Raw genomic sequence first — 27,003 nt, 5'->3', positions numbered from 1 at the left:
GAATTGATGGAATGGGCTTATTTGTTACTGTTTGCAAACCTCAGGAGGGTACGAAGAATTTTTCAAAACTGGGGGGTAAAATTTTCCTTTCGTCAAACCTCAGGGGTGGTATGTGTAAATTACCCAATTAATATTTTTGAATTCAACCACCAATTAATAGGGTAAATTACAAGTCACCCTTGGTTTTTGAAAAAACTCAAAATCACCCCTTGGTTTAGACCCCAATATGACAAATTAGTCCCTGACGTTAGTTTTATGTTGTTAAGTGATGATGTCAACCAATTAAATAAATTTTTATCCCTAAAGTACCCTTGACCAGTGTTGATTTACTATTTTACCGTTATAACTAAAAAAACCGAAATTCATCCGCTTCCTCACACCTACAACTCAATCTCAAGCAAAGTTCACCGGAGAGAAGCTTTCAAGATCGTTGTAAGGAAGCATAAGTACGCGTGATGGTGCAGGTCAGTGAGACTGAAGAGAGTTTACTTTCAGACAATAAGGGCAATGCGATGACAATCACAAGCTCGAGGATGAGAAGTAGTTGGGTGTTCTTCAAGTTCTTCATCCTCAATAGTTTTAATTAAGGATAAATTACATGTCACCACCTGGTTTTCAAACGAAACTCAGATCACCCCCTGGTTTTTGAAAAACCTCAAATCACCCCTGGTTTAGACCCCAATATGACAAATTAGTCCCTATCGTTAGTTTTATGTTGTTAAGTGATGATGTCAGCCAGTTAAATAAATTTAAACCCCTAAACTACCCCAGACCATTGTTGAAGATGAAGGAAGGGTAGTATTATAAATTTAATTCTAATGTTTTAGTAAAAGGGTAAAATAGTCATTTCACACCAATAACTAATAGTAGACTAACACTAATATGTAGAGGGGGTGATTTGAGTTTTTCAAAAACCAAGGGGTGATCCGAGATTTTCGTTTGAAAACCAGGGGTGACGTGTAATTTACCCGCATAAAACTAAAGGTAGGGACTAATTTGTCATATTGGGGTGTAAACCAAGGGGTGATTTGAGTTTTTCAAAACCAAGGGGTGATCTCGAGTTTCGTTTGAAAACTAGGGGTGACGGTAATTTACCCACATAAAACTAAGGTGACGGTAGTGTAGGTGCATTACCCACATAAACTAATGGTAGTGAGGTGAGGGTCGCGGCATGCACCCAGGGGGAAAGAAACAGAATGGAAAAATGGGAGTCGCCACCTAGATTTAGGGTCTAGGACCCATGAATGGTGCCCCTCCTTCGCAGAAGGGGCGCTAAATTAACTCCAATGACTCAATGGATGGTCTGCCCCAGATCTCTGGGTAAGTGTCAAGTTACGGGCTGGGAAGGTGTTAGGCACCCAGCAACCGCCCGGTCGACGGCCGGTCTTCCTAGACCAAACTCTGTTGTGTACTGCTGTGTTATACATATTATGCACCTAATTAAACTATTTTTTTTTTTTGAAGATTTTTTTATTAACTTGATTGAAATTTATGAACCCAGTTAGGCTAATTAAGATTAATGTTTTAATCCTGATTACTATCACTGGGCTAGATGGTTATGTACATTATGCATCCTAGTTAAACTAATTAATGGATTTTACCTAAATTAGAAAGCCTGACTCTATGGTCTAAAACATGGTTGACTGTAAAAAAGAAAACCAAGTCTAATTATATCATGGAGAAGGACAATTATATTGATAAGCAAAACAGCTTATAGGCCAAAATAGCCAAAATTTACGAAAATGCCACTGAAGGGCCAAAATATGTACAAATGCATGAAATCATATTTAAATGCTGTAAATAAGCAGAACATGATTAAATAACTTTAATCATCATGCATTTGGATCTTCAAGAGCACATGAAATGGTAAGGAAATGTGGGGTGATAAAAATTACCAAAATGCCCCTGTTATGGCAAACATGTAGAAAATGCATGATAATTCATGAAAATGCTGACTTATGCTTAAAACATGTTTATTAATGTTAAAACATGTGGCAAAAGTAACAAGAGCCTTTTCGGGGTCCTAAACAAGGTTTGGTCGCAAAATGACCAAAATGCCCCTAAGGGTAAAATGGTAAAGTGTCAAAAAGACACTTAGAATCATTGTAGGCATCGAAAGTGATGTTAAACATCCTAAAATGACTGAACACACCAAATGATATTTCTAGAATGATAGCCTAGGCCCACGTTTGGTAAATTACCAAAATGCCCCTAGAGGGCGCAAATGACTTTGTATGCATATCTATCAAGCATGATGGTCACGTATGCATATGAAAACATCCTAAACCATTCTAAAACAGCATGTCATACATAAAAACATTTTTTCCTATTTTTCCAGAATTTCTCATTATAATTAGAAAAATGACATTTATACCCCTAAATGAGGTGGGAAATGTATAAAAACTATCAAACATGCATATCAGTGGATAATGATCCCATAAAATCAAGCATGATGAAATAAGCATTCCATAATTTTTTTGTGAATTTTTATGCATTTATATTATTTTTAATATTTTCTGAAATGCTAAAAAAGAAGAGAAAACAAAGAAAAATACAAAATCCCCATCACAGATCCGAATTGGATCAAACCAAAGCCCATTCCCACTAATCAAAATATGATCTTTAACATGGTCATAATACTTTTGTCCAAATACCCACCCACATGTTTAGATTCTACATAATCCGGAATCCTTTATAGGGGTAAAAATATCACAAAAAAAATGATTTGGAGCTTGAGAAAATTAATGAATGTCAAACATAGTGACAAGCATCATCCCTGAAAATTTCATATTTTTATCACTCTTGTATTATTTTTAATATTTTTATCACTGAAAAACAACCTTAGTTGTAAAGAAAATCAAAACAAATACTTAGAAATAAGTAAAAAATATGGAAAAATACCCTTGAAGTGTGGAAGTGCCTGGGGTCAGCTTGAGTAACCTTTTTTTGACCGTTAGTATCGGAAAAAACCTCCAAAAGCCACTCCAAGTGTGGTTGCTCCGAATGGCAAGAGTGGTGAAGAAGGGATATTTACGGAATTTTATATCAGTAATGGAGCATAACCTATGGATAAGAAAACCATGGATGGAAGACGGGATCAAGGACTACGTGAAGGTAATTTTTCACTAATTTTCCTCTGTCTCTAGACCCTCCAAATGGCCTCCTATTTACAAGAGAAAATCTGTTCGAGGAAAGGTCTCAAAGACCCTTGGGGCCTTAATGGCTATGGGCTGGCTTGTGTTTGGCCAGGCTTGCTGAGCAACCTGGGCTTGCGTGTGCCTAGGCTTGCTGTGCAGCCTGGGCATGCGTGTGCCTAGGCCTGCTGGGCAGGTGGGCATGGGTGATGGGCCATGTGTGGTTCAGCCTAAATGGTGGGGGCTTGTCTCCTGCCGACAGTCTAGCTGGGCCGGGTCAGACTGGGTTGACTCGGTTCGGGTCAACTCAGTTTGACCTACCTTTTTTATTTTATTTATTTTTTAATAAACCATTTAAAGATTCCATTTTAAATGTCCACGTTCAAATGCTAATATCTCCCAAGCCATGTGGCCGATTTTGACACGCCACATATTTCCACGAAGGTCTCAACCTGTACTTTCCATCCGTGTGGCAGATATGGCCGGATTTTGCCTAAAGCACATAAATGGTGTTTCACGCCAATCAAGGTCCAAATGATACCAAAATTACATGAAATTTTACGTGTAAGCACAATATGACCAAATAAAGTTATCCAAATGATATCAGCTCACATCGGGTGGCTCGGATACCAAGAACCATGCCAGGGGCAAAACGGTCATTTTCACAAAAGTTACCCGATTTGGCCGAAACTTTACGTGAAAATTTAATATGACCAAATGAGGTCATCCGAAGTATTTCGGACTAAATCGGGTGGTCCAGATACCGAGAACCGTGCCAGGGGCAAAACGGTCATTTTCATGAAAGGTGTTGGATTTGGGTGAAACTTCAAATGTGAACTTAAAATGGTTAAATACGGCTATGTTAAGGGTCTAGGCTCTATTTGGGACAGTTTGGTTACAAAAAGTGGGGTTGGGGTAATTTGGTAATTCTTGCCATTCAGTCACCACATGAGTTACGTCCTTAACCATCATTGCCAAGACATACTTCCTAGGTGTCAAAATGTGGTGCCTACAGGTAGGGACTAATTTGTCATATTGGGGTGTAAACCAGGGGGTGATTTGAGTTTTTTCAAAAACCAAGGGGTGATTTGAGTTTCGTATAAAAACCAGGAGGTGACGTGTAATTTACCCATTTATTATTTAACTGGCTGACATCATCACTTAACAACATAAAACTATCTGATAAAAAAAAATCTTTTTCCCTAAAAGAATGCTTTTTTAACACCTTGTGATTAATTTATATTGGGAGAAAGAACGCTACCTGGACGCATGTGGCACGTGGCCCTTGTGCCCTAACACAGTGCCATGCTAAATGATCATCTCGCCTTCATTGAAAGGCTGAAATTCCAAAGGATACAATGGTCAATTCGTTCGGCACTGTGTTTGGGTGGTGAATGCGAACTTTTTGAGGGAGAAAATGTGCGTGTATTAGTGCACACGGATAGCAATGTGTAATTAGTGTGCATTACAAGATGTTACAATCATCCATCTATCTTGAACTCTAAGGAAGACGTGTGTAAAACAAAACGATATATAACAAGCCAACAATATTTAATAGCTTCTCAGACATGGAGGACATAGATTAATTGAAGAACAACATTAACAAGCATATCAAAGGATGAAAATTAAGAACTTACTTTTTTAGGGGAGAGATAGGGAGGGGACTTTTTTAGGGGAGGGGGAAAGGTATCAGCCAAGAGACTCAAACTCGAGACTTCTTGATGAGCATGGGCATGAAGCACACCACAGCTCACCAATTAACCACACTAGCTAGGCCGCAGGATTAGGCCATTGATTTTGTTGTGGAGTTTTCGATCCATTTCTTCTTATTATTATAATTTTGTGTCTCCATTTAATTGGAAAAAGCTATGTCGACCAATCGCTGACCTTTGTAAAGTGTCCATCTCTAATGTGGCCGAAGTATATGCCATCCTTTCTCACCTTGTAAAAATAGTCTTGGGCAGGTAATCCGGGCTGTTTAGCTTGATCAAAGACTTGGTAACCGGCATGAACATTGTCCCCGTTGTTCACCCAGTAAAAGTTGCACCAGTATAGCGTTCCACCAAAAATGTTTTCATTGAAACTCCAGGTGTACTCTTGGCCAGAATAAAGTTTATGCTCCCCAAGATCATCGTTTTTGGATTTGCAATGGATGTCTAAGTCCAACAGACCCAGTTCGTTGATGATGTACACATGGAGTTTGGCATCTACAGTGTATGGCATTGAAGACAAGGCCATTAATGCGATGACAAGGAGGACGGGAAGCAATTGGGAGTTGTTCTTCCACTTCCTCCTCATCGTCATGCTTTTAATTAATTAATTTGCAAATGGTGATCAGTGATCACCACCTGTTCTTCTTAAATAACACCCCATTTCCCTACCTAAGAGAGGTTATTATTAAGGTACGTACAACAACCGGCCAGAACGGTATCCCATCATAGTAGGATTAGGGTCCAAACAGCCCTGGAAAATGGGCGGTTGAAAAAAAAAAGTGATCAACATTTGCAACAGAAGAGGATAGTTGGGGATGGATATGCTCATAAGAGAGCGAAACTCCTGGGTAGGGAGGGAAGAGTTTAGAGCATGCGAAATGATTAAACTGCATGTGCCTAGGGACAATTCAGATCGTATACCGCGCAATTGCCCGTAGCAGCCTGTGCGGCATAGACTGGATCGCGCATGCAATGACCACCTTAATTACCCTCGCTTGAACAAGGCTTTTGGGAAAGGGTAAGATGGTCAATTCACATGTGGTTCAGTTTGCCGTTCGAACTGCTACGGGCACTGGGCCGTAGAGGATCTGGATCCGCCTAGGGATGTGTTGAGAAAACCAAACCAAATTCGACCAAGAGATATTTATTTCCTTGGCTTTGATAAGGTCCCCAGAAGAGGTGTCATGAAGGCGTTTGATTCGGTTCGATGGAACATTATTGTGAGGATTCTGACTCTGATGCAATTCCCCCCCCCCCCCCCCCAAACACCTTCATTCAGTGGATCTACACTTGCATGTCTTCCCAGCATTCGTAAGTCTTGGTCAATGGCTCGCCTATTGGGTACTTTTCCCATAGAAGGGGAATTAATAATGTCTTCATTTCTCTAGAGTCTCCTCTGTCTCCTGTCAAGCTATTATGGACGCCTAGCAACTTTTTGTGGATATGTCTGGGCTTCAAGTCAACTCTCAAAAATCAGTGATTTTAATTTTAAGGCTGCTTGTTGATGTAGAGGATTAGTTAAAAGGCATTTTGAGTTGTGAGATTTGCCAGTAACCGATCACTTATGTTGAGCTTCTTTTAATTTCATCCAGGTTTTCTCTCCATATTCTGGATCAGCTCAAGAAAAGGATTCAGTTGTGGAAAAGCAAAGTCATTTCTTTTGCAGGCTGTTTGGAGCTTGTTGGAACTGTGATTTAGGCTTCCTATCTCTATTGGTCCATCATGTGCAATCTTGTATTTGTATTCTTGTCTAGGTATGCTAAATGTTAATTTCGTACTTCCATTTTATTTTTGAGAGAAAGAACGCCACCAACTGGTTGTGCTAGACACGCTGCCCGTGCGCCCTGACAATGGGGTGCATGAAATGATCGTGGCACCCTGGTCATTTTCAGGGTTCCAGGGGGTGTGGCAGTCATTTTGTGCGCCCCCTATGTCATGGTGCAGGAGCGGTGCGCACTGCCCAACCGGGTGGCGTTCAATTTCCTTTTATATAATTTTTTTTTTTTTTTACGTTTAGCAAAAAGTACTATGGCATGTTTTTTAAATAGGGTATTTATCTAAATGACACCTATGCATGTGTTATATAGAATTTGATAGCTTATTTTGATTTTCCCTTATTTTATTCTCAAAAGTTATTTTATTAAAGAATAAAATTGAATTTTCAAGAATAATTAAAAAACGACTTATCATTATGTCATTATAAAAATGTGACATTGTCTTGAACATTTATAATACAAATTTGAAATGATAAGATTTACCATCATTACAAACAAGTACTTGAAACTATAGAGGCAAAAAAACACAGTACAAATTATTTAACACCTTAAAATAGATGTCACTAAGAAAATCCTTTTTTTTGGAGACCATTCTCTATGGGAGAATGCAAAGACCATGCGTGCATGACAACCAATGAGAGCACGTACACTGGCATCTCAGGGATGGACTTTCTGCCTGTCATGGGGGTCGAGGCAGTCATTTCACCCCCCACTGTGTCTAGGTATGGCGTGCACCTCCCCCCACAGAGAACATTTTCCTTTTTCAAGAACACCATTTTTTTTTGTGGTAAAATTCAAGAACACCATTAACAAGTATCAAAGGATGAAAAAAATTAAGAACTTGGTGATCAAATTACACATAAGATAGTACAGTTTCCCAAACATGTGATCCAATTGAGATACCCTCCTCCTTTTTTTTGGGGTAAAACTACCCTTTTTAAAGTTAGTTTCGAATAATAAAGAAGAACTAACTTTTAATCTGTCAAAAGTTAAAGCTTTACCCAATCTTTGACCTTGTTATAGGGTCCTTCTCTAACATTGCTGTGGTATAAACCATCTTTTCTTACCTGGTAAAAAAAGAGTTCGGTTGCTCTAGATGTACCAACAAGTGAACAAACATGTGAGAGCCAATCACCTGTCCATTTTTTGCCATTTACAAGGGGAGGAGCGGTTTTTATGGAAACAAAATTATAATATGATTGGCTTTGAGATGTACGTTCACCTGTTGGTACGTGCAGATGATCCATTCATGTAAAAAAACTCTACCGGATAAAATAATTGAGGCAGGGTCGAGGAATCAAAAACTGGGTAACTGCCATGCACGTAATTGATCTGATTCACACAGTCAAAATCGCACGAGAACTGCGTTGTTTGCCAGAAGTTTTCATGGAAATCCCAAGTGTACTCTTGGCCATACCAAAGTTTATGCAGACCAAGATCGTCGTCTTTCGATCTACACTGGATGTCTAGACCATTTCTTAGACTGGGACCCAAGTTGTTAATGATGTACACATGGAGTTTCGCATTTATAGCAATTTTACTTTCAGACAATGAGAGCAATGCGATGACAAAAAGCTGGAAGATATTGTTAGAATGAATCGATCCGAATAGGGACAAAATCCCAAAAGCTAGGATCTCCATAGGGCGTTCAAGAATACAATCAAATAAATAATAGAAAATAGGGATAGAACCACCAACCTTGTTTCACATCCATAGTGATGATGATTGCCGCGAAAAATAAAGAACAAAGATCTAGGTGCTTCCCCTCTATTCCCAAAGTAACTGTCCTGATGAGAATACCGAATGCGCAGGGACGACGAACACTGAATATCTCCCTCTCTTTCAAGAATGCACTCCTCAATAGCAATTGAGAATAATAAGTTGTATTGGGTAGAGGGGGGACCTAGCACTCCTTATATAGTAATCCCTATAGGGTCTGACTCATCACTGTCCCAATAGGAATCTATCTGGCCCACACTAAGCCAGTCCACATTAGACTTCTAATATAACTTAATGACCCCATTTTATTAGACCAAAACCCTAATTAGCCTGGTTTAGGGATTTAATTATGTCCATATGGAATTTTATTAGAACTAAAATCCTAACATTCTCCCACTTGGACTTACATTAAATTCCTTATTTTTAAAAGGATTTAAAAACAGTTTTGACCAAAACAAATCACAGGCTAACAACTCTTTAAGAAAACTTTATGTGCACAATTTTTAAAATAAATTGGTCTAGAGGTCATACTAGAAAGTCAATCCTATCCCATAGAGTTTTAGACACCGAATCATGACGGTAACTGCATCTATGCTCAAGCGACACAGAGCCTTCCATGGTCACGAGAGCCCTCAACTCTACTAACATGGATGCAATGTGGTAGTGTGACAATGAGATAATACTCACGTAGTGATTCCTTATGTATTATCCATTTATCAGTCCAAAATTTCTCTTCTTTAAATGGCACAGGCTCACTAAAGAAATAAACTTTGTGATTCTAACGAATCTGTATGTTTCAGCAGAAATAACTCGAGTTATACTTTATGTGTTACAACACATACCTTTAGGCTAACAACTTAATGCCCTAGCCTTGCTTAAGGTTAACACATTTCTTAAGACTTTAAAATCAGAAATATATACATCATGTCAATAAATAAAACACTCATGTGTTTAAAAGAAACTGCATGCAATGACACCTGATATATATATAAATCAAAGTTTACCATAAGGTAAAAATACAGATGAAAAGAAACTTTAAATTACAATGAAGCAAAATAAAACAAATTCCCACTAACTAACCACATCCCATGATGCAACTAAGCCCATGCTCATGACATGTCTCTCAAAAACACATGGGCGAAGACCTTTGGTTAGGGGATCTGCAACCATATCATCTGTACTAATATGCTCCACTACAATGTTACCTTCCTTTACTCTCTCCTTTATGGTCAAATACTTGACCTCCATGTGTTTAGACCCTCTAAGTCCTTTATTGTTGTTTATAACCAACACAGCAGAGCTGTTATCACAGTATATCTGGATGGGTCTATCCACAAAATCTACAATAGTCAACTCCTTTATGAGATTTCTGAGCCAAATAACCTGAGTAGCATCCCAATAGCATGCTACAAACTCTGCCTGCATAGTCGAAGTGGTCACCAATGTCTGCTTTTTACTCTTCCATGATACTGCCCCTCCTGCCATCAAGAAAACATAACCTGATGTGGATTTCCTGTCATCCTCACAGCCAGCAAAGTCAGAGTCTGTATACCCCACTAGTTTGAGTTCAGAAAAGTGTCTGTAAGTCAGCATATAATCTCTTGTCCCCTTCAAGTACCTCAATACTTTCTTGGCAGCAACCCAGTGGCTAAGACCAGGATCTGACTGATACCTGCCAAGAAGTCCCATCACAAAAGCAATATCCGATCTGGTACAGACCTGAGCATACATGATACTACCAAGTGCACTAGCATAAGGCACCTTCTTCATTTCATCCCTCTCAGCTTCATTTTTCGGGCACTGTGTCGAACTCAGTTTGTCACCCTTGAGAACAAGAACATTCTCAGGTTTGCAATCCAGCATACTGAACCTCTCCAGAACACGATCAACATAAGCCCTCTGAGAAAGACTTAATAAACGGCGAGAACGATCCCTGTGGATCTCAATCCCAAGAACAAAAGAGGCCTCACCAAGGTCCTTTATGTCAAATTCCCTAGATAAAAGTTACTTTGTATTATGCAACATCCCTAGATCACTGCTTGCAAGCAGGATGTCATCCACATACAGAATGTGAGAAAACAGAATTTGCTCCCACTGATCTTGTGATATATACACTGATCCACTTTGTTTTTCATAAAACCAAACGAAGTCACAACACTGTCAAATTTCAGATACCACTGCCTAGAAGCTTGTTTGAGACCGTAGATAGACTTCTTGAGTCTACACACAAGATGATCTGAATCATCCACTGTAAAACCCGCAGGCTGAACCATATATACTTCCTCATCAAGATTGCCATTGAGAAAGGCGGTTTTAACATCCATCTGATGTAGCTCCATATCAAAATGAACTACCAATGCTATGATCACCCTGAAAGAATCCTTTGAGGAGACTGGAGAAAAAGTCCCATTGTAGTCTATTCCCTCTCTCTCAGTGAATCCCTTGGCTACCAGTCTGGCTTTAAACCTCTCAACTTTTCCTTTGGAATCTCTTTTGGTTTTATACACCCATTTGCAACCAATGGACTTACAACCTTTAGGTAAATCAATAAGCTCCCAAACATCATTATGTTTCATCGATTGCATTTCATCTCTCATCGCATCTATCTACAAATCTAACTGAGGACTAAAAACAGCGCCTGAATAAGTAACTGGATCGACCACACAACCAATGCCATAGTCATGTTCTCCCAGATAGACCTCATAGATAGGTGATATAGCTGACCTTCTCTCCCTGGTGGATCTCCGTAATGGTGCCACTACTACCTCAACCTGAATCTGAGGAATCTCAGCTGGAACTGCATCAATGATGGGATCCTCAACCGCATCCTGAATAAGAGGAATCTCATCAGGTGCTACATGAATGTCAGGGACGGTATCAATATTAGGCTCCTGAACTCCAGCAGGTGTAACCAATGGCACAGTATGCCTCACTTCCATCTGAATAGGTAGAAGAATAGGTACCGATGTACCAACCATGTGACTATCTTGAACAGTCTGAGAACAGTCATTCTTTTCGGCCACATCAAATTCCAGAAACTTCGCTATCTGTGACTCCACAATCCTAGTACCTCCGCAGGGATTATAAAATTTATATCCCTTCAAATGATCTGGGTAGCTGACAAAGTAGCAACGAGTAGTCTTGGGATCCAACTTGTTTAAAGTCGGATTATACAACTCTACTTCTGCAGGGCACCCCCAAACTCTAAGATGGTTTAAACTAGGTTAACGGCCGGTCCACAACTCAAAAGGTGTAAGAGGAGCGACTTTAGTAGGTACACGGTTAAGGATATAAAGAGCAGTCTTCAAGGCTTCACCCCATAAGAACTTAGATAAATTTATCCTACTAACCATACTCCTCACCATGTCCATAAGGGTACGGTTACGCCTTTCGGCGATCCCATTTTGTTTAGGACTTCCTGGTATAGTAAACTGACTAACTATTCCAAAATCCTCAAGGTATTTGGCAAACGAGCCCTTAAGCTGTCCAGCATCGCCATGTCTGCCATAATACTCACCCCCACGATCGGATCTAACAATTTTAATAACTTTTCCTAACTGTTTCTCAACTTCAAGTCTGAATCTCTTGACAAGTTCAAGATTTTTAGGACTGAAGTTGAGAAACAGTTGGGGAAAGTTATTAAAATTGTTAGATCTGATTGTGGGGGTGAGTATTATGGCAGACATGGCGATGCTGGACAGCTTAAGGGCTCGTTTGTCAAATACCTTGAGGATTCTGGAATAGTTAGTCAGTTTACTATGCCAGGAGGTCCTGAACAAAATGGGATCGCCGAAAGGCGTAACCGTACCCTTATGGAGGTGAGGAATATGGTTAGTAGGATAAATTTACCTAAGTTCTTATGGGGTGAAGCCTTGAAAACTGGGTTTACGGCCGGTCCACAACTCAAAAGGTGTAAGAGGAGCGGCTTTAGTAGGTACACGGTTAAGGATATAAAGAACAGTTTTCAAGGCTTCACCCCATAAGAACTTAGGTAAATTTGTCCTACTAACCATACTCCTCACCATGTCCATAACGGTACGGTTACGCCTTTCAGCGACCCCATTTTGTTCAGGACTTCCTGGCATTGTAAACTGACTAACTATTCCAGAATCCTCAAGGTATTTGGAAAACGAGCCCTTAAGCTGTCCAGCATCCCCATGTCTGCCATAATACTCACCCCCACAATCAGATTTAACAATTTTAATAACTTTCCCTAACTATTTCTCAACTTCAGTCCTAAAAATCTTGAACTTGTCAAGAGATTCAGACTTTTCTTTAATTAAGTACAGGTATCCATATCGAGAATAGTCATCTGTAAAAGTGATGAAATAAAATTTTTTACACAATGTGGCTGAATAGGGACCACTGATGTCAGTGTGAATGACCTCTAACAGGTCAGAACTACGGACTGCAGTTTTCTTCTTTATTTTGGTCATCTTTCCCTTACAACAGTCTACACAAGTTTCTAGATCACTTTCGAGAGTAGGCAGGATGTCAGACTTTATCAGCCTTTCTACTCTTGCCTTAAAAATATGACCTAGCCTCTTATGCCACAATGTGAAAGACCGTTCTTTAGGTAAGGGTCTTTTAGAAACAACGCTTTCAACATTACAGGAGACGTAGATATCAGTGGGAGACAAACACAATCTGTACAATCCGTTGGACATAAAGCAGGAACCAACTTTAGTTGAATTAAAAAATAAATTAACCATAGTATTCTTTATTTCAAAATAGAAATCACTAATGTCCAAAACTGAAACCGAAATTAAATTCCACCTAAAGGACGGTACATAAAAAGTGTTCTTTAAAGTCAATTTAAAACTAGAATCTAATAATAAAATGACATCTCCCACGAACTCTACGTCATAATGTCCATCATTTCCTACGACCAGCCTTGATTCATCCTTGTTTGGCCTCCTCCGGTTTATGAACCCCTATATGGTAAAAACAACATGGTTAGTTGCACCGCTATCTAGCCACCAAGAACTGGATGGGGCTTCTGATAAATTGGATTCACAAACAAAAGCCAAAGAATCATTGCTTGAGTAATCAAGCCTTGTATTTGTCGCAGTCCTTCTTCATGTGACCCTTCTTCTTGCAAAAGAAGCAGCGATCACTCTCTTTCTTCAAAGAGTCTTTCTTGGGTCCCAAATTGTTAGTCTGATCGGACTGTTTATTGGCAGACTTATGAGTATGGTTTTTAGACTTTTGAGTATGGTTTTTAGACTTTTGAGTATGGTTTTTAGACTTTTTACTCTTACGGGCTTTGGAAGTAAACAGGGCAGTAGGCTTTTTCTCTTTCTTCAGTTTTTCTTCCTCAGACACAACCCTAGAAATTAGGTCATTAATGCTCCAGACTCCATCTTGGGAAATGTAGTTGGTTTTATGATGCTAAATTCAGAAGGTAGGGTATTTAAGGCTTGATGGACAATTAGGGCATCTGGAAGAGGAATGTCTAAGGCCTTGAGTTTAGTTTGGCAATCAACCATCCTAATAATGTAATCTCTAACACCCCCAGAACCATCATATTCCATATTAAATAACCCTTGCAGAAGTGTCCCAATCTCAGCATTTGATGAAACTTTGTATTTCTTGAAAATTGCATCTAGCAATTCCCTGACAGTACATTTCTCAAGCAGACCACTTTTTAGGTGTTCCGGTGTCGACCTCTTTATGGATAGTATACTGAGTCGATTACTCTTTTGCCATGCAGCATGCACAGACTTTTCATCCTCAGTACTATCAGTAGTTAGTTCCATTGGTGTATCCATAACAAGGGACGTGTGCACATCTGCCATTTCCATAGCAAACATAATGTCCTCTTTCCACTTCTTAAAATTTGACCCAGTGAGGAGTTCAATAGTAACCATGTTATTATTGACAGAGAAGGTGACTGAAAATTTAAACAATGAACAGTATAATAATTAAAATGATGCAAGTACAGCTTGAAAACTTTATAAGCTAATGAGAATTTTACACACATCATTGTGAAAACACCTTTGGGCTGAATTCTCAATATGCAATTGTAAAAATCCCTACATACCAGTGGCCATGGGAATACAACTCAACTTTTAAAATCCACCACCTTTGGGTGTGCAAAATTCTAGGGTCAACCTATTCACATGCATACTGTATATGTACCCCTTCAAGTACCAATACATGATCACCACCTTTGGGTGTATGACCACACATCAGAGTTGAAGGACATCCCACAACTATATAAGATCGGTGTTTCACAAATACAATAAGGAATGTCGCTTTGGCGGCTGCATCCTGTCGAAAACATGAAACCCTCTTTCGGGATTTTTCAAAATTACTTACATCCTTAAACAATGTGTTATTTTATAATTTATGACAATGGGCTTTAAATGTCTTAAAATTAACACAAAAATAATAATAATTTTGTTCATCAAGGTAGGTATTCCAGCAAGTCAGAAATTGATTCGGTTCTCAATAGAACGAACTGATAAATTACATAAAAGGGCATGCATCAAAAGAATACCAAAAATATTTAAAATATGCATATCTGATCAAATCAGAGGGCACCACTGTGTAGAGCACAGAAAAATAGAGCCAACGCAAAAAATAGGACCCCAAACGGAGTCTCGTAGCCCCCAGAAATCCCGATCAAAGTTTTCAGCCCCAAACGGTTGACTGTACTGGTTTGACCGGTCCGAATGGTCAAACCGGTCCAACCAAACGGAGTCAATTCCTGAGTTAAACCAGGTTCAGGTACCGGATCACCCAGTCTGGTCCAACCAGTTTCGGGTCGGCCCGACCCAGGTGGCGCACGTTAGCATATCTTATTCCTATCAGGGGCGCACGATAGCAAAACCCCAGATCTTTTTTTTTTTAATAAACCTGACGGCGAGTGAGATCATCCGCCGCTGCCGGTGGCGCGTGAGAGCGCGTCCGACGGCGGTCGGCGGCGATCCACCCACCAAAATTCCTGAAATTTTGTGCTCTACGCACCCATGTGGTCAGATTCTATTTTCGCCGGCTAAAAAAATCGATAGAATGCCAGTGTCCGTACGGGTTTTTGGAAAACTGAAAAAAAACCCTAAAAACCTTGATTCGAATCGAAAAATTTTCGATTCCCTTATTATGTTCTATTATTTTGAATCCATATAGGTTCAAGAACGGATCTATGGAGGCTCTGATACCACATGTTAGAATGAATCGATCCGAATAGGGACAAAATCCCAAAAGCCAGGATCTCCATAGGGCATTCAAGAACACAATCAAATAAATAATAGAAAATAGGGACCTAGCTCTCCTTATATAGTAATCCCTATAGGGTCTGACTCATTACAGTCCCAATAGGAATCTATTTGGCCCACACTAAGCCAGTCCACATTAGACTTTTAATATAACTTAATGACCCCACTTTATTAGACCAAAACCCTAATTAGCCTGGTTTAGGGATTTAATTATATCCATATGGAATTTTATTAGAACTAAAATTCTAACAGATATTCCTAAAGGAGTGAAATCTACCAGAAATCTCTTTCTAGTTCATAAATGGGGAGTGCATCCAATATGGGTTGAGAGAAGCTAGGAATCGTAATTAAGGAAGTTGTGGGTTGGCCTTGTATCTCCTTCAGTTTGCTTGGGTTTTATCTCTTTTGTTTGTTTAAGCTTTTAGCTTTGGGTGTTGGAGCCCTCTGAGTTTTGGGGTTCTCAACCCCAACCTCGGTAGGGTTCTTTTGTATCTGTCTATATATTTTTTTCTCTTCTCAATAAAGTGATTTACATATCAAAAAAACAAAAAAAAAAAACGAATGCTCTTTAATGCCTTGTATTTTTTTTTTCTATTTACTTTTTTGTGGGGTACATTTTGCGTATATTAGTGCGAACGAATGAATAGCAATTTGTAATCCATCGATGGATTACAAGATGTTACAACCATCCATCCATCTTGAACGAATATTAGCAATTTGCTTATATATATTTATTGGCCCAATGTTCTCTGTGTCGGGAGCAGAGACTGCGCCTAGACACATGGGGGTGAGTGAAATGAACATCCTGCCCCCTGAATGGCAGGCCCATGTGTCTAGGCAAAGGCCAGCTGCGCTACGGCACAGAGAACATCAGCCCATATTTTTTTTCTCGTTCTTTCTTCTTTTTGCTTTCCCAGCTTCTATTGTAAGGGGCCCCTTATTTTCTTAGACTTTGTTGAATATATTGATTATTCATTAAAAAAAGAAAGGGTGTAAAAATAAACCATAGAGAACCAACATTAATAATAGCTTCTCAGGCATGGAGGACAAAAAGATTCAAGAACACCATTTATTAGCATCAAAGGATGAAAATTAAGAACTTTTTTTATTTATTATTTTATCAAAATTACACATAAGATGGATAGTAGAGTGAGTTTCCAAGACATGTGATCCAACTGAGATACCCTACTCACCGTATTGAAACAACCTTAATTTGAATAAAAGGGGGAAAAAAAAAAAAAAAAAAAAAGCAATTAATTTATAATTAGGCATGGCAAATAATTAAGGCATTGGCCAATCGGGGAGCTTGGTATTGGACACTTGTCTACTAAAGGTTCTGTATAAACCATCCTTTCTCAGCTGGTAAAAGTACTCCCTTGGATGAGCTCCGTCCACCGACGCGGAACGATAGACTTGGTAACCGCCGTGCTGGTTGTTCCCCCAGTAAAAATTGCACCAGAAGAGGGTTGAATCAAAGATGTTTGGACCAAAACTCCAGGTGAACTCTTGGCCATACCAAAGTTTATGGAGGCCAAGATCGTCATTTTTGGATTTGCAATGGATGTCTAGACCATTTGTTGGACTGGGACCCAAGTCGTTGATGATGTAAATATGGATTTTACCTTCAGACAATAAGGGCCGCAATGCCATTACAACAATTACAAGCTCGAGGATGAGAAGCTGCACTTGGGTATTCTTCGACTTCTTCATCCTCATTATTTTTAATTACTTTGCAAATGGTGGTGATCGATCCGATCGATCAGTGATCACCAGAGGTTCTTAAATAATCTCATTAATTTTTCTAATTTAATACACATGATATAATCGAAAATCCGAATTCGATTCACAACTATATTCAAGCAGGGAATATCCGAATTCGATCACATCCAATCCATTTAATTACATCCTTAGATGCAGCATGGTTAATTCCTCTGAAAGAAATTTAGTCTTGAATCTCCGTACAATAAAGTTGTGCCCAGGGATGTGGTTTTTTAACCAAACTTCATCGAACCCAGGGCAATGGCTCAGCCTATGTTCTCACCAAATTCCAAACAATGGGAGGCACCCCACTCCACAAAATCCTTAGATCCACTAAGCTTCCTACTAATACCCTCACAACCTCTACGTGCCTCAAACATACTAGGAGGAAACACTCGACACAAACACCAACATCCATCAATAAGATTGGAATGGAAGATACTTTGGCAAGTTTGTCAGCACTGGACATGTAATGAATAGAATAACCGTATATATTAAAAAGGACAACCCCCCCCCCCCCCCCCCTCTCTCCCTCCCTCTCCCAAGGGGTGCTAGTTATCTAACCAAAGGAATGTGGATATTCAGGCTATCATGTAGCTTGGATTTGATAACCAAAGCGACAAGATGCCTATATTTGAAGATTTTACGCCAAGGCCAGAGAGCATTAAGAGGACAATATTAGAGCATCCAAATGGAGTCTCCTTTGCTTTATTTCTTTTCCTCTTATGTATGATCTATCTTACCATGCATTATCATTCTATCTTTTTCAACATTAGTTTAATCGTTGACTAACTAACTACACAACCGCCATGTAGATTCACCTTGTCAGGATTTTACGGTTGTCTATGATATTGACACCATGAGGGGTGTCAATAAGAAATTTTAAAAAATAAAAATTATAAATTATATGACAATTTTAGAGGTGTCAATAAACAAAATCCCTTTTTGAAAGGATCCCGGGAGAAGGATTCCCATCCTGTCTATGTGGGGAAATATTCTGCACCCTACCACCATCGAATGTAGCTCGTCTCCAGGAAGTCCAACAAGCCCAGGGTGCTGCCAACCGTTGGGCTGTACCGCACACATCTCTAAGCATGCACCGAGATGTGTGCGGCACAGCTCAACTGTTGGATGCCCCCTGGCAGCACCCTGGGCGCTGGGCTCCCTGGAGACAAGTGATCGAAAAAGGTATCATCCGTGTAAAACCTACGTTTTTAAAATAAATAGAGTAAATCACACATCACCCCCTAGTTTTCAAACGAAACTCAGATCACCCCCTGATTTTTGAAAAAACTCAAATCACCCCCTAGCGGTACGTCTTTGAAAATAAGTTGGGAGAGCATTCCTATATTTATAACCGTAGATTTAAACCCATTGACTGTCTGCCGCTGAATTGCTAGCTTTAGTCTTACTTTACCTAAAACAGACTAGGAAGGTGATTTCACTCCCCCTCCTCGCCTTTTCATCCCTGCTGCACCCTTGTTTTCCTCTCCATCGCTTCTGCACTCTCTCTCCCCCTCCCGGCCTTGCATCCTTCTCCTTGCTTTCTCTCTCTCTCTCTCCTCCCCCTTGCCTCTACAACCCCTCCTTGCCCCACTTCTCTGCATCTCCCTCCCACCCTTCTGTACCAAAAATCAATTACAAATCCAATGGTAAGTCCCACACCAAAACCGAAAAACAAAGAAATCCATCTCTAATCTCCTTCAGAGAAAGTCAGAGGGAGGAAACAAACAAAAACCCACTTTTCCTTGATTTGCAATGTGTATCAGTTATCGTCTCCTAGCAAAATTGAAACCGTAAAAAACTCACGAAAACCATCTCCACTCCTCACAAGTTCTCGCCCAGTCCCTGGGTTAGTGTTAGAAACATCTAAAATTGATGAAAATAGAGAACAAAAGGAAAGAAAACTACTCGTTGGCCATGACGTAGACTGAAAATGGAAAACCCAAATGTGCGAATCTGGAATTGTTGGTAACGTTTGCATGAAATGCATGATGACTGATTAGTTGAGCGGCCTTTGATTCGTTATAATTGGAAATACATTGAATATGAAACCCCTGCTGTTATTGCCGGAGCAGTAATGGCAATAGGGAAAATCTTATGGATTTTTTTCCAAAAACAAAAATTAAATTCAAGAAATATTTCTCCTTCGATTTATTTCCTCTAAATTGATCTACCACCTGCCCCACCCCAACGTTCACACTCAATGCTGCACCCCCTCTCTCTCTCTCTCTCTCTCTCTCTCTCTCTCTCTCATCCTAGATTTACATCCCCCTCTGCATCTTCGTAGATCAGGATCGTCTCCAAGGAGCAGGGAACGCCCAGGGCGCTGCCAGCTGTTGGGCTGTGCCGCACACAGCCATAGGTGTGGGCCGAGATGTGTGCGGCACAGCTCAACCGCTGGATGTCCCCTGGCAGCATCCTTGGCTCACGCCTTTTTTAGAGATGTTGTTCTTTGTGCCGCAGCGCAGCCTGCGCCCAGGCACATGGGGGTGGGCGCAATGACCACCCTACCCCCCTGCACAGGCTGCCCATGTGCTTGGGCGCAGGCTGCGCTGTGGTACAACGACCATTCTCCCCCTTTTTTATTAACTTTTTTTTTAACTTATTTTTTGAGAGGGGGGATCGCTGTCAGGCTGCTTGGTTGTTTTTGCAAGAACACAAGGCCAATGGGAGACAGTGCAAGGGCATCCAACAGGAATGAGATTTTTCATTTCACAGGGAATAGATGGTTATTTCACTCATGTGTCTAGGTGCCTGGCAGCCTTCTTTATCCATTGCTTTTTTTGAGGTACATATGCATGTACAAGGGATAAAATCCAACACATAATAGCCTCTCAGACATGGAGAGACATTGATTCAAGAACTTATTGATAACAAAAAATTTATAAAAAAAAATCCATAAAAGGACAAAGTTTCCCAGACATGGGAACCGAGATCCTCATTATCCTAACTTTGAATAAGAAATAAACTTTAATTTGGGAAGAAATTAAAGGCTATGATGACCAATGGGCGGCCAAGGTATAGTATCCATCTCTACTATTACTGATGTATAAGCCATCTTGTCTCACCTTGTAAAAAAATTCTCTGGGATGAACTATACTCTGCTTCTTGGTATTAAAGACTTGGTAATTACCATTTTTGTTGTTCCCCCAGTAAAAATTGCACCAGAACAGCGTTGTTTGCCAGAAGTTTTCATGAAAACTCCAGTTGAATTCTTGGCCATACCAAAGTTTATGAAGCCCAAGATCGTCATTTTTGGATCTGCAATGGATGTCTAGACCATTTGTTGGACCCGAACCCAAGTCGTTAATGATGTACACATGGAGTTTGCCATGTATAGATAATGAAGCTGCAGACAAGGGCAATGCAATGACAAGGAGGAGGAGAAGCAATTGGGTGTTCTTCCACTTCCAGTTCCTCCTCCTCATCTTAATTGGTTTTTGCAAATGGTGGCCGGCGGTGAGGTGATTACTGATCACCAACGGTTCTTAAATAACACCCATTTCACTAAAAGAGGTATTAATTAAGGATAACCGATCAGATTACAACAACCTTAACGGTATTCCTACGATATCCTTGGTTATTTTAGTAAATAAAAATCTATTCACAAAAAATGAGCAAAGCTTAAGATTCTGTTGATCACGGAGTGGAAAAAAACCAAACTGTCCTGTTCGGAATAGGCAGGGCTTTTGTCTGAATTTAGTGTTTTGTTAATTTAAATGTAATGAGCAGAAAAGTCTCCTTATCTCTAGGAGCACGTAGATCGAGTTACCATGGCCTTCTACAGGTTTAAGAGTTTCGATAACAAATCATTTTCTAAATTGGAATGAAATCCAAAATAACTAAATGAGGAAAAATCGGGCACAACATCAATTCAAAAATGAAATTCCTCACATATCACACTGTTCATGTGAGGGGGTGATGTGTGATATATGTTTCTCCCCTTTTTTGTTAAGTTCAAAAGGGAATTCCCTCATTTGCTTGAAACTATAGTTGGACAATGTAGGGAACCTCTCCCTAACTAAATATTGCTTATATAGGTAACCTCTTTAGATTGAGCGTTGAGGAACCAATAGTTTTGAGGACATTAGAGATGAGTGGAAATATAGGTTTCCACTTTTTTCTTTTATGTGTGTTTATTTGATTGTATCATTAGTTTGATGAGCATGATGATGTATGATGATTGTATGATGTGTTATGACCAAAATGATGGTACCATGCAATGAAATTTAAAGGAATGAGAATGAACGAAATGATAGAAGAGGATGAGCAGCAATTAGACCCTGGGATTACACCTGTTTCCATGGTAGGGGGTCAAGTACTAGATGAGGTAGACAAAAACTTGGGCGTGATCCGCCCCAATGCTCCAATGACTGGACCAAAGAGTAGATCGTGCCTACAAAGATAGAGGTCCACCCCTCCAAGTGCTCCAGTGACTGAAATCAATGTAAACATTTTATTCAGAGAGAAGTCCTCCCTAGTGCTCTAATGAATGGAATCAAGAGTAGATTATGTATTCCATGAATGGAATCAAGAGTAGATTATGTATTCAGAGAGAGGTCAACCGCCGATGATTGGAATCAGGAGTAGACCATGTATTTAGAGATTAGGAATAGATCCCATTTTATTCTAGTCAGCGTGTGTAGACACTTCATTTTGTCGCCCCCCGAGTGGCCCTAGACGATGATGAGCTTGGAATTTTCCTAAAGAATGGAAGTGATCCCCTCGTTATAGTCTATAGTGTCCCCCTTGCCCTAGGCAGTGTTCTCATCCCCATGTTGGTATAAGTGGCTAAAAATGAATAAAATGATTTCAAAATAATGGTAAATGACTTTGACACATAGAAAGACCTAAACTAACTCCACAGACCGAGACCACGGCTACAATAGGCTTAGAACATGGCTAAAAAACCCCCCTTGGTGCTAGTTTTGGGAAAATGGTGCTGCTTTCTTAGAAATGAAATCGTTTTCCCCTCACACTGTGCCATGTTTCTTCATCCCGTGCCATTTGAGTGACAATTCAAGGATTTGGTGAATCCCAGCTCGGGATTTGAAATTGTTTATTATCCCACAACCTTAACTCCCCCCTAGACACATTTTATGACCTAAAGAGCTTCCCATAGGACCCTACAAACCTTCATTTGGCGGATCGAAATGATCTCCTTCCATCCAAAGCCAATATCAATCATTCTTCTTATGGCAAGAAGATTCCTTAAAATGGAAGTTGAAAACACTACCTTGCACGGTTTTGGGACCCTAAGAACATTAGTTTAATCGTTGAGTAACTACAGCCTGCAGTGATTACATTTCTATATCTCGGGCCATGTTTCTATTCCATAAATAACTTTTGGGTAAATTACACGTCACCCCTAGTTTTCAAACGAAACTCAAATCATCCCCATTTTTTAAAAATTCAAATCACCCCCGATTTAGACCCCAATATGACAAATTAGTCCCTACCGTTAGTTTTATGTTTGTTAAGTGATGATGTCAACTAGTTTAATAAATTTAAATCCTTAAACTACCCTTGACCAATGTTGAAGATGAAGGAAGGGTAGTATTGTAAATTTAATTCTAATGTTTTAGTACAAGGGTAAAATAATCATTTCACACCAATAACTAACAAAGACTAACACCGTTACTATAGAGGAGGTGATTTGAGTTTTTCAAAACCAGGGGGTGATCTGAGTTTCACTTAAAACCACGGGGTGACGTGTAATTTACCCATAACTTTTTGTATTTCTGTTACTAGGCCAAATTCCTGGACAAAAAGAATATGTTTGGTAATGCATAGTACTTTTTTATTTCTAAGCTATAAAAGAAATAGAAACATGTTTGTTATGCACAATAATTTCTATTTCTGAAACTTCTATAAATTTTCAAAAATGTCATTGAATACCCAAAAATTTGGTGGAAGTAGTAGTGGCAGTGATGGCAGTGGAGTTGGTGGCAATGGTGGTGGTTGAAGTTGCATTGAAGGTGGTATTTTATTTTGAACATGAAATTACCGTTTTGCCCATCAAATTAACCATGTGCTCATTAAAGAGCAACTCCCCCTCCCCCCTTCCCATGTGCTCAACGGTTGTTTGTTTTATTGGAGCTTATTTTTTTCTATTTTTCACAAACTTTATTTTCCCGGGTTCATTCCCAATAACTAAAAAGTGAACCGGTGTTAACATATGGAAGTGTTATTATGCAGGCTCTACACAACCGTTGTTAACATTCTAGATTCACCTAGTCAGGATTTTAAGTTTTTTTTATTAAAGACACACGTCACCCCTGGTTTTCAAATGAAACTCAAATCACCCCCTGTATTAGACCCCAATATGACAAATTAGTCCCTACCGTTAGTTTTATGTTGTTAAGTGATGATGTCAGCCAGTTAGATAAATTTAAATCCCTAAACTACCCTTGACATCCAAACATAGATTTTGAAGGGTTATTTTAAATTTAATTCTAATGTTTTAGTACAAGGGTAAAATAGTCCTTTCAAACCAATAACTAACAGCAAACTAACATTGTTACTGTAGAGGGGGACGGATGAGTATTTTCAAAAATCAGGAGGTGATTTGAGTTTCATTTGAAAACCAGGGGGTGACGTGTAATTTATCCTTTATTAAAAAACTTTTGAGGATGTCATAGCAATGGCTGAAAGACATGAATTGTCGGTCATATTGACACCGTGAGGGGGTGTTAATAAGAAAATCCCAAAAATAAAGTTATAATTGAAAATTTCAGAGGTGTCAATAAAAAAAAATCCTTTTAAGGAAAAAGTTCTCTGTCCAGGAGTGTGGCCTATACCATCTGATACATCCAATATTCACCGGGCCAATCAACGACCGCCACATGTCACGCACGACCCGCTCCATAGCTAAGGGGAACGAACCGGGGTCCCAAAGACCACTCGGGGCGCGCCACCACTCGGGCGATCTGATGCATCCGTGGCTATCGGCAGATAGTGCTAGCAGATACAAACGGGATACGGATCGAATATTTTATCCGCTTACATGTAAATTTAGCTTTTGGATAGCTATAGCTTTAGCCAGTATCCGCATCCGTTTAGCTATCGGGACGAATTCGGATAGTGCTAAACAGATCACGGACACAAATGCGAAAATGGATTTTGGCTATTCATTTACACCCCTACTCATATTGACACCATAAGGGTTGTTACTAAGAAAATCCCAAAAAAAAAGTTATAATTGAAAATTTAAGAGGTGCCAATAAAAAAAATCCCTTTATTAAAAGATCTTAGGAGAAGGTGTCGCATGCTGCCAACGTAGGGCAGAATTCTACACTCTACCACCAACTAGTGGTAAAAAAAGGTTTCATGCGACTCGACATTTTTAAAATAGATAAAATATAATATAAAAAAGAAAACTTGTGGGAGTGACACTTTTTTTCTTTTTTATTTTTTTTTTTTTTGACAGAGCAAAGGAAAGAATTCACGCACAGAGATAGTGTGGCAATCTTTTCGCTGATGCTCTTTAACATTTTTTTATTACTTTTTTTCTCTATTTACATTTTGAGAGGGGGATCTCTGCCAGGGTGTGTAACCTTGCACCAGCATTGGACCAATGAGACACGGGGGAATCCAATAGTAGTAGCACTAGTAGAGTAATGAGATTTTTCATTTCATAGGGGAGATCGAGATGGTCATTTCACTCCTGAACTCAAAAGAAAAAATGTAAAACAATACCATAAAAACCCAACACATAATCGCTTCTCAGGCATGGAGAAACATTGATTCAAGAACTTATTTATTTAAAAAAAAAAAAAAAAAAAGAGTAGAGTTTCCCAGTTATGGCCTTATGGGAACTGAGAAAACTTTTTTTTTTTTTTTTAATGAATAATCAGTATACTCAATAAAGCACAAGGGGAAAAAAACCCCTTACAAGAGAAGCCGGGAAAAGCCCAAAAAAAAAAATAAACCATCTTTAATGGGGACGAAGCAACAGACTCAACAAACCGAGTAGGTAAATCCCAAGAACTGAGATCCTTATTAAAACTAGCTCCGAATAAGAAGAAGAAAACTTTAATTAGGGAATAAGGCTATTATGGCCAACGGGTGGCCAATCGATAGGCTCCTTCTGGAAGATAGGTGACGTATAAGCCATCCGGTCTCACTTGGTAAAAAAAAATCACTGGGATGAACTAAATCCAGCTTCTCGGCATTATAGACTTGGTAACTGCCTTGCTTGTCTCCCCAGTAAAAGTTGCACCAGAACAGAGTTGTTCTCCAAATGTTTTCACGAAATTCCCAGGAGAACTGTTGGCCAAAAAATAGTTTCTGTTCCCCAAAATCGTCATTTTTGGATTTGCAATAGATGGTGAGGTCCATCAGACCCAGGTCATTGATGATGTGAATATGGATTTTGCCATGTACAGAGGGTGATGACCCTTCAGATAAGGGTAATATTATTGCAATCACAAGCTGGAGGATGACAAGAAGAAGTACTTGGGTTTTCGAGATCCTCATGGTTTTAATTTGGAAATGGAGATCAACAGGGGTTCTTAAATAACCCCCCATTTTCCTTAATTTAAGAGAGGTATTAAGAGTAACCACCGAACGGTATTCCTAGGATATCGATCTTCTGTTTTTTTGGGGTAAACAAATATCTGTTCACAAAAACCAAGGACCATAGCACATAGTTGTCGAATTACACAAGAATCGATGGATCACGGAGTGGAAAGAAGTCAAACCGTCCTGCTCAGAATAGACAGGGTCTTCCTTTGTTTAAAATTATTAATTTTGAATTTAAATGTAATGAGCTTTTATCTCCTAAACTCTAGGACTGGTAGATTTTACCATTGGATCATGTTTGATTGAGCGTTGAAGTGCCAACATTTTTTAGGATATTAGAGGTAAGAGGAAATATAGGTTTCCACTTTTGTCTTTTATTTGTGTTTTTATTTGATTATGTCATTAATATGATGAGCATGATGATTTATGCATGAAATGCAATGATGGTCTTGATGATGTATGGTGATTGTATGATGTGTTATAATGAAAATGATGGTATTGTTAAGATTGTACTTGGGATAATTTCAATATGTTTTCATTCACCCATGAAGGGGAAATATATACACTTGATTGTTGTAACTGTCCTAGGAAACAGCTATATACAAAGATATACAAAGGATTTCAAATTCAAAAATTGAATTTGAATTGGCTATTTCAGTTATGATATTAAATACAAAGATATTCAAGGATTTCAAATTCAAAAATTGAATTTGAATTGGCTGTTTCAGTTATGATATTAAATACAAAGATATTCAAGGATTTCAAATTCAAAAATTGAATTTGAATTCACTGCTTCGATTATGACAGCTAATACTCCCCCTCAAGGTGGAGCATGAAGATCATGAATGCCCAGCTTGGACTTGAGATGGATCAATTGAGATCGACCAAAAGACTTTGTGAATAAATCCGCTACTTGGTCAGCTGATGCAATCTTGGTTGGATTGATCATACCTTGAAGCACTTTCTCACGAATGACGTGGCAATCTATCTCAATATGTTTAGTTCGTTCATGAAAAACAGGATTTGCAGCAATATGTAGGGCTGCTTGGTTGTCACAAAATAGTGTCATGGGCATTGTAGATTCTGCACCCAAATCCTTTAATAAATATGAAAGCCAGGTGACCTCACAGGTGGCGACCGCCATGGCACGGTACTCAGC

General features: G+C 39.3%; 1 protein-coding gene across 1 annotated transcript; it reads right to left on the bottom strand.

The window, feature by feature from the left end:
- Nucleotides 1-5,000: 5,000 nt before the first annotated feature.
- On the bottom strand, nucleotides 5,001-5,438 carry LOC122668367 (S-protein homolog 29-like). The gene has a single exon (XM_043864948.1). It carries the CDS (start codon nucleotides 5,436-5,438, stop codon nucleotides 5,001-5,003), a length of 438 nt encoding a protein of 145 aa, XP_043720883.1.
- Between the last annotated feature and the right edge of the window lie 21,565 nt (nucleotides 5,439-27,003).

The sequence above is a fragment of the Telopea speciosissima genome, chromosome 7, assembly GCF_018873765.1.
Source record: "Telopea speciosissima isolate NSW1024214 ecotype Mountain lineage chromosome 7, Tspe_v1, whole genome shotgun sequence".
Lineage (NCBI taxonomy): Eukaryota > Viridiplantae > Streptophyta > Magnoliopsida > Proteales > Proteaceae > Telopea > Telopea speciosissima.
The sequence above is the reverse complement of the archived record's forward strand: the minus strand, read 5'-3'. Positions and strand labels throughout refer to the sequence as shown.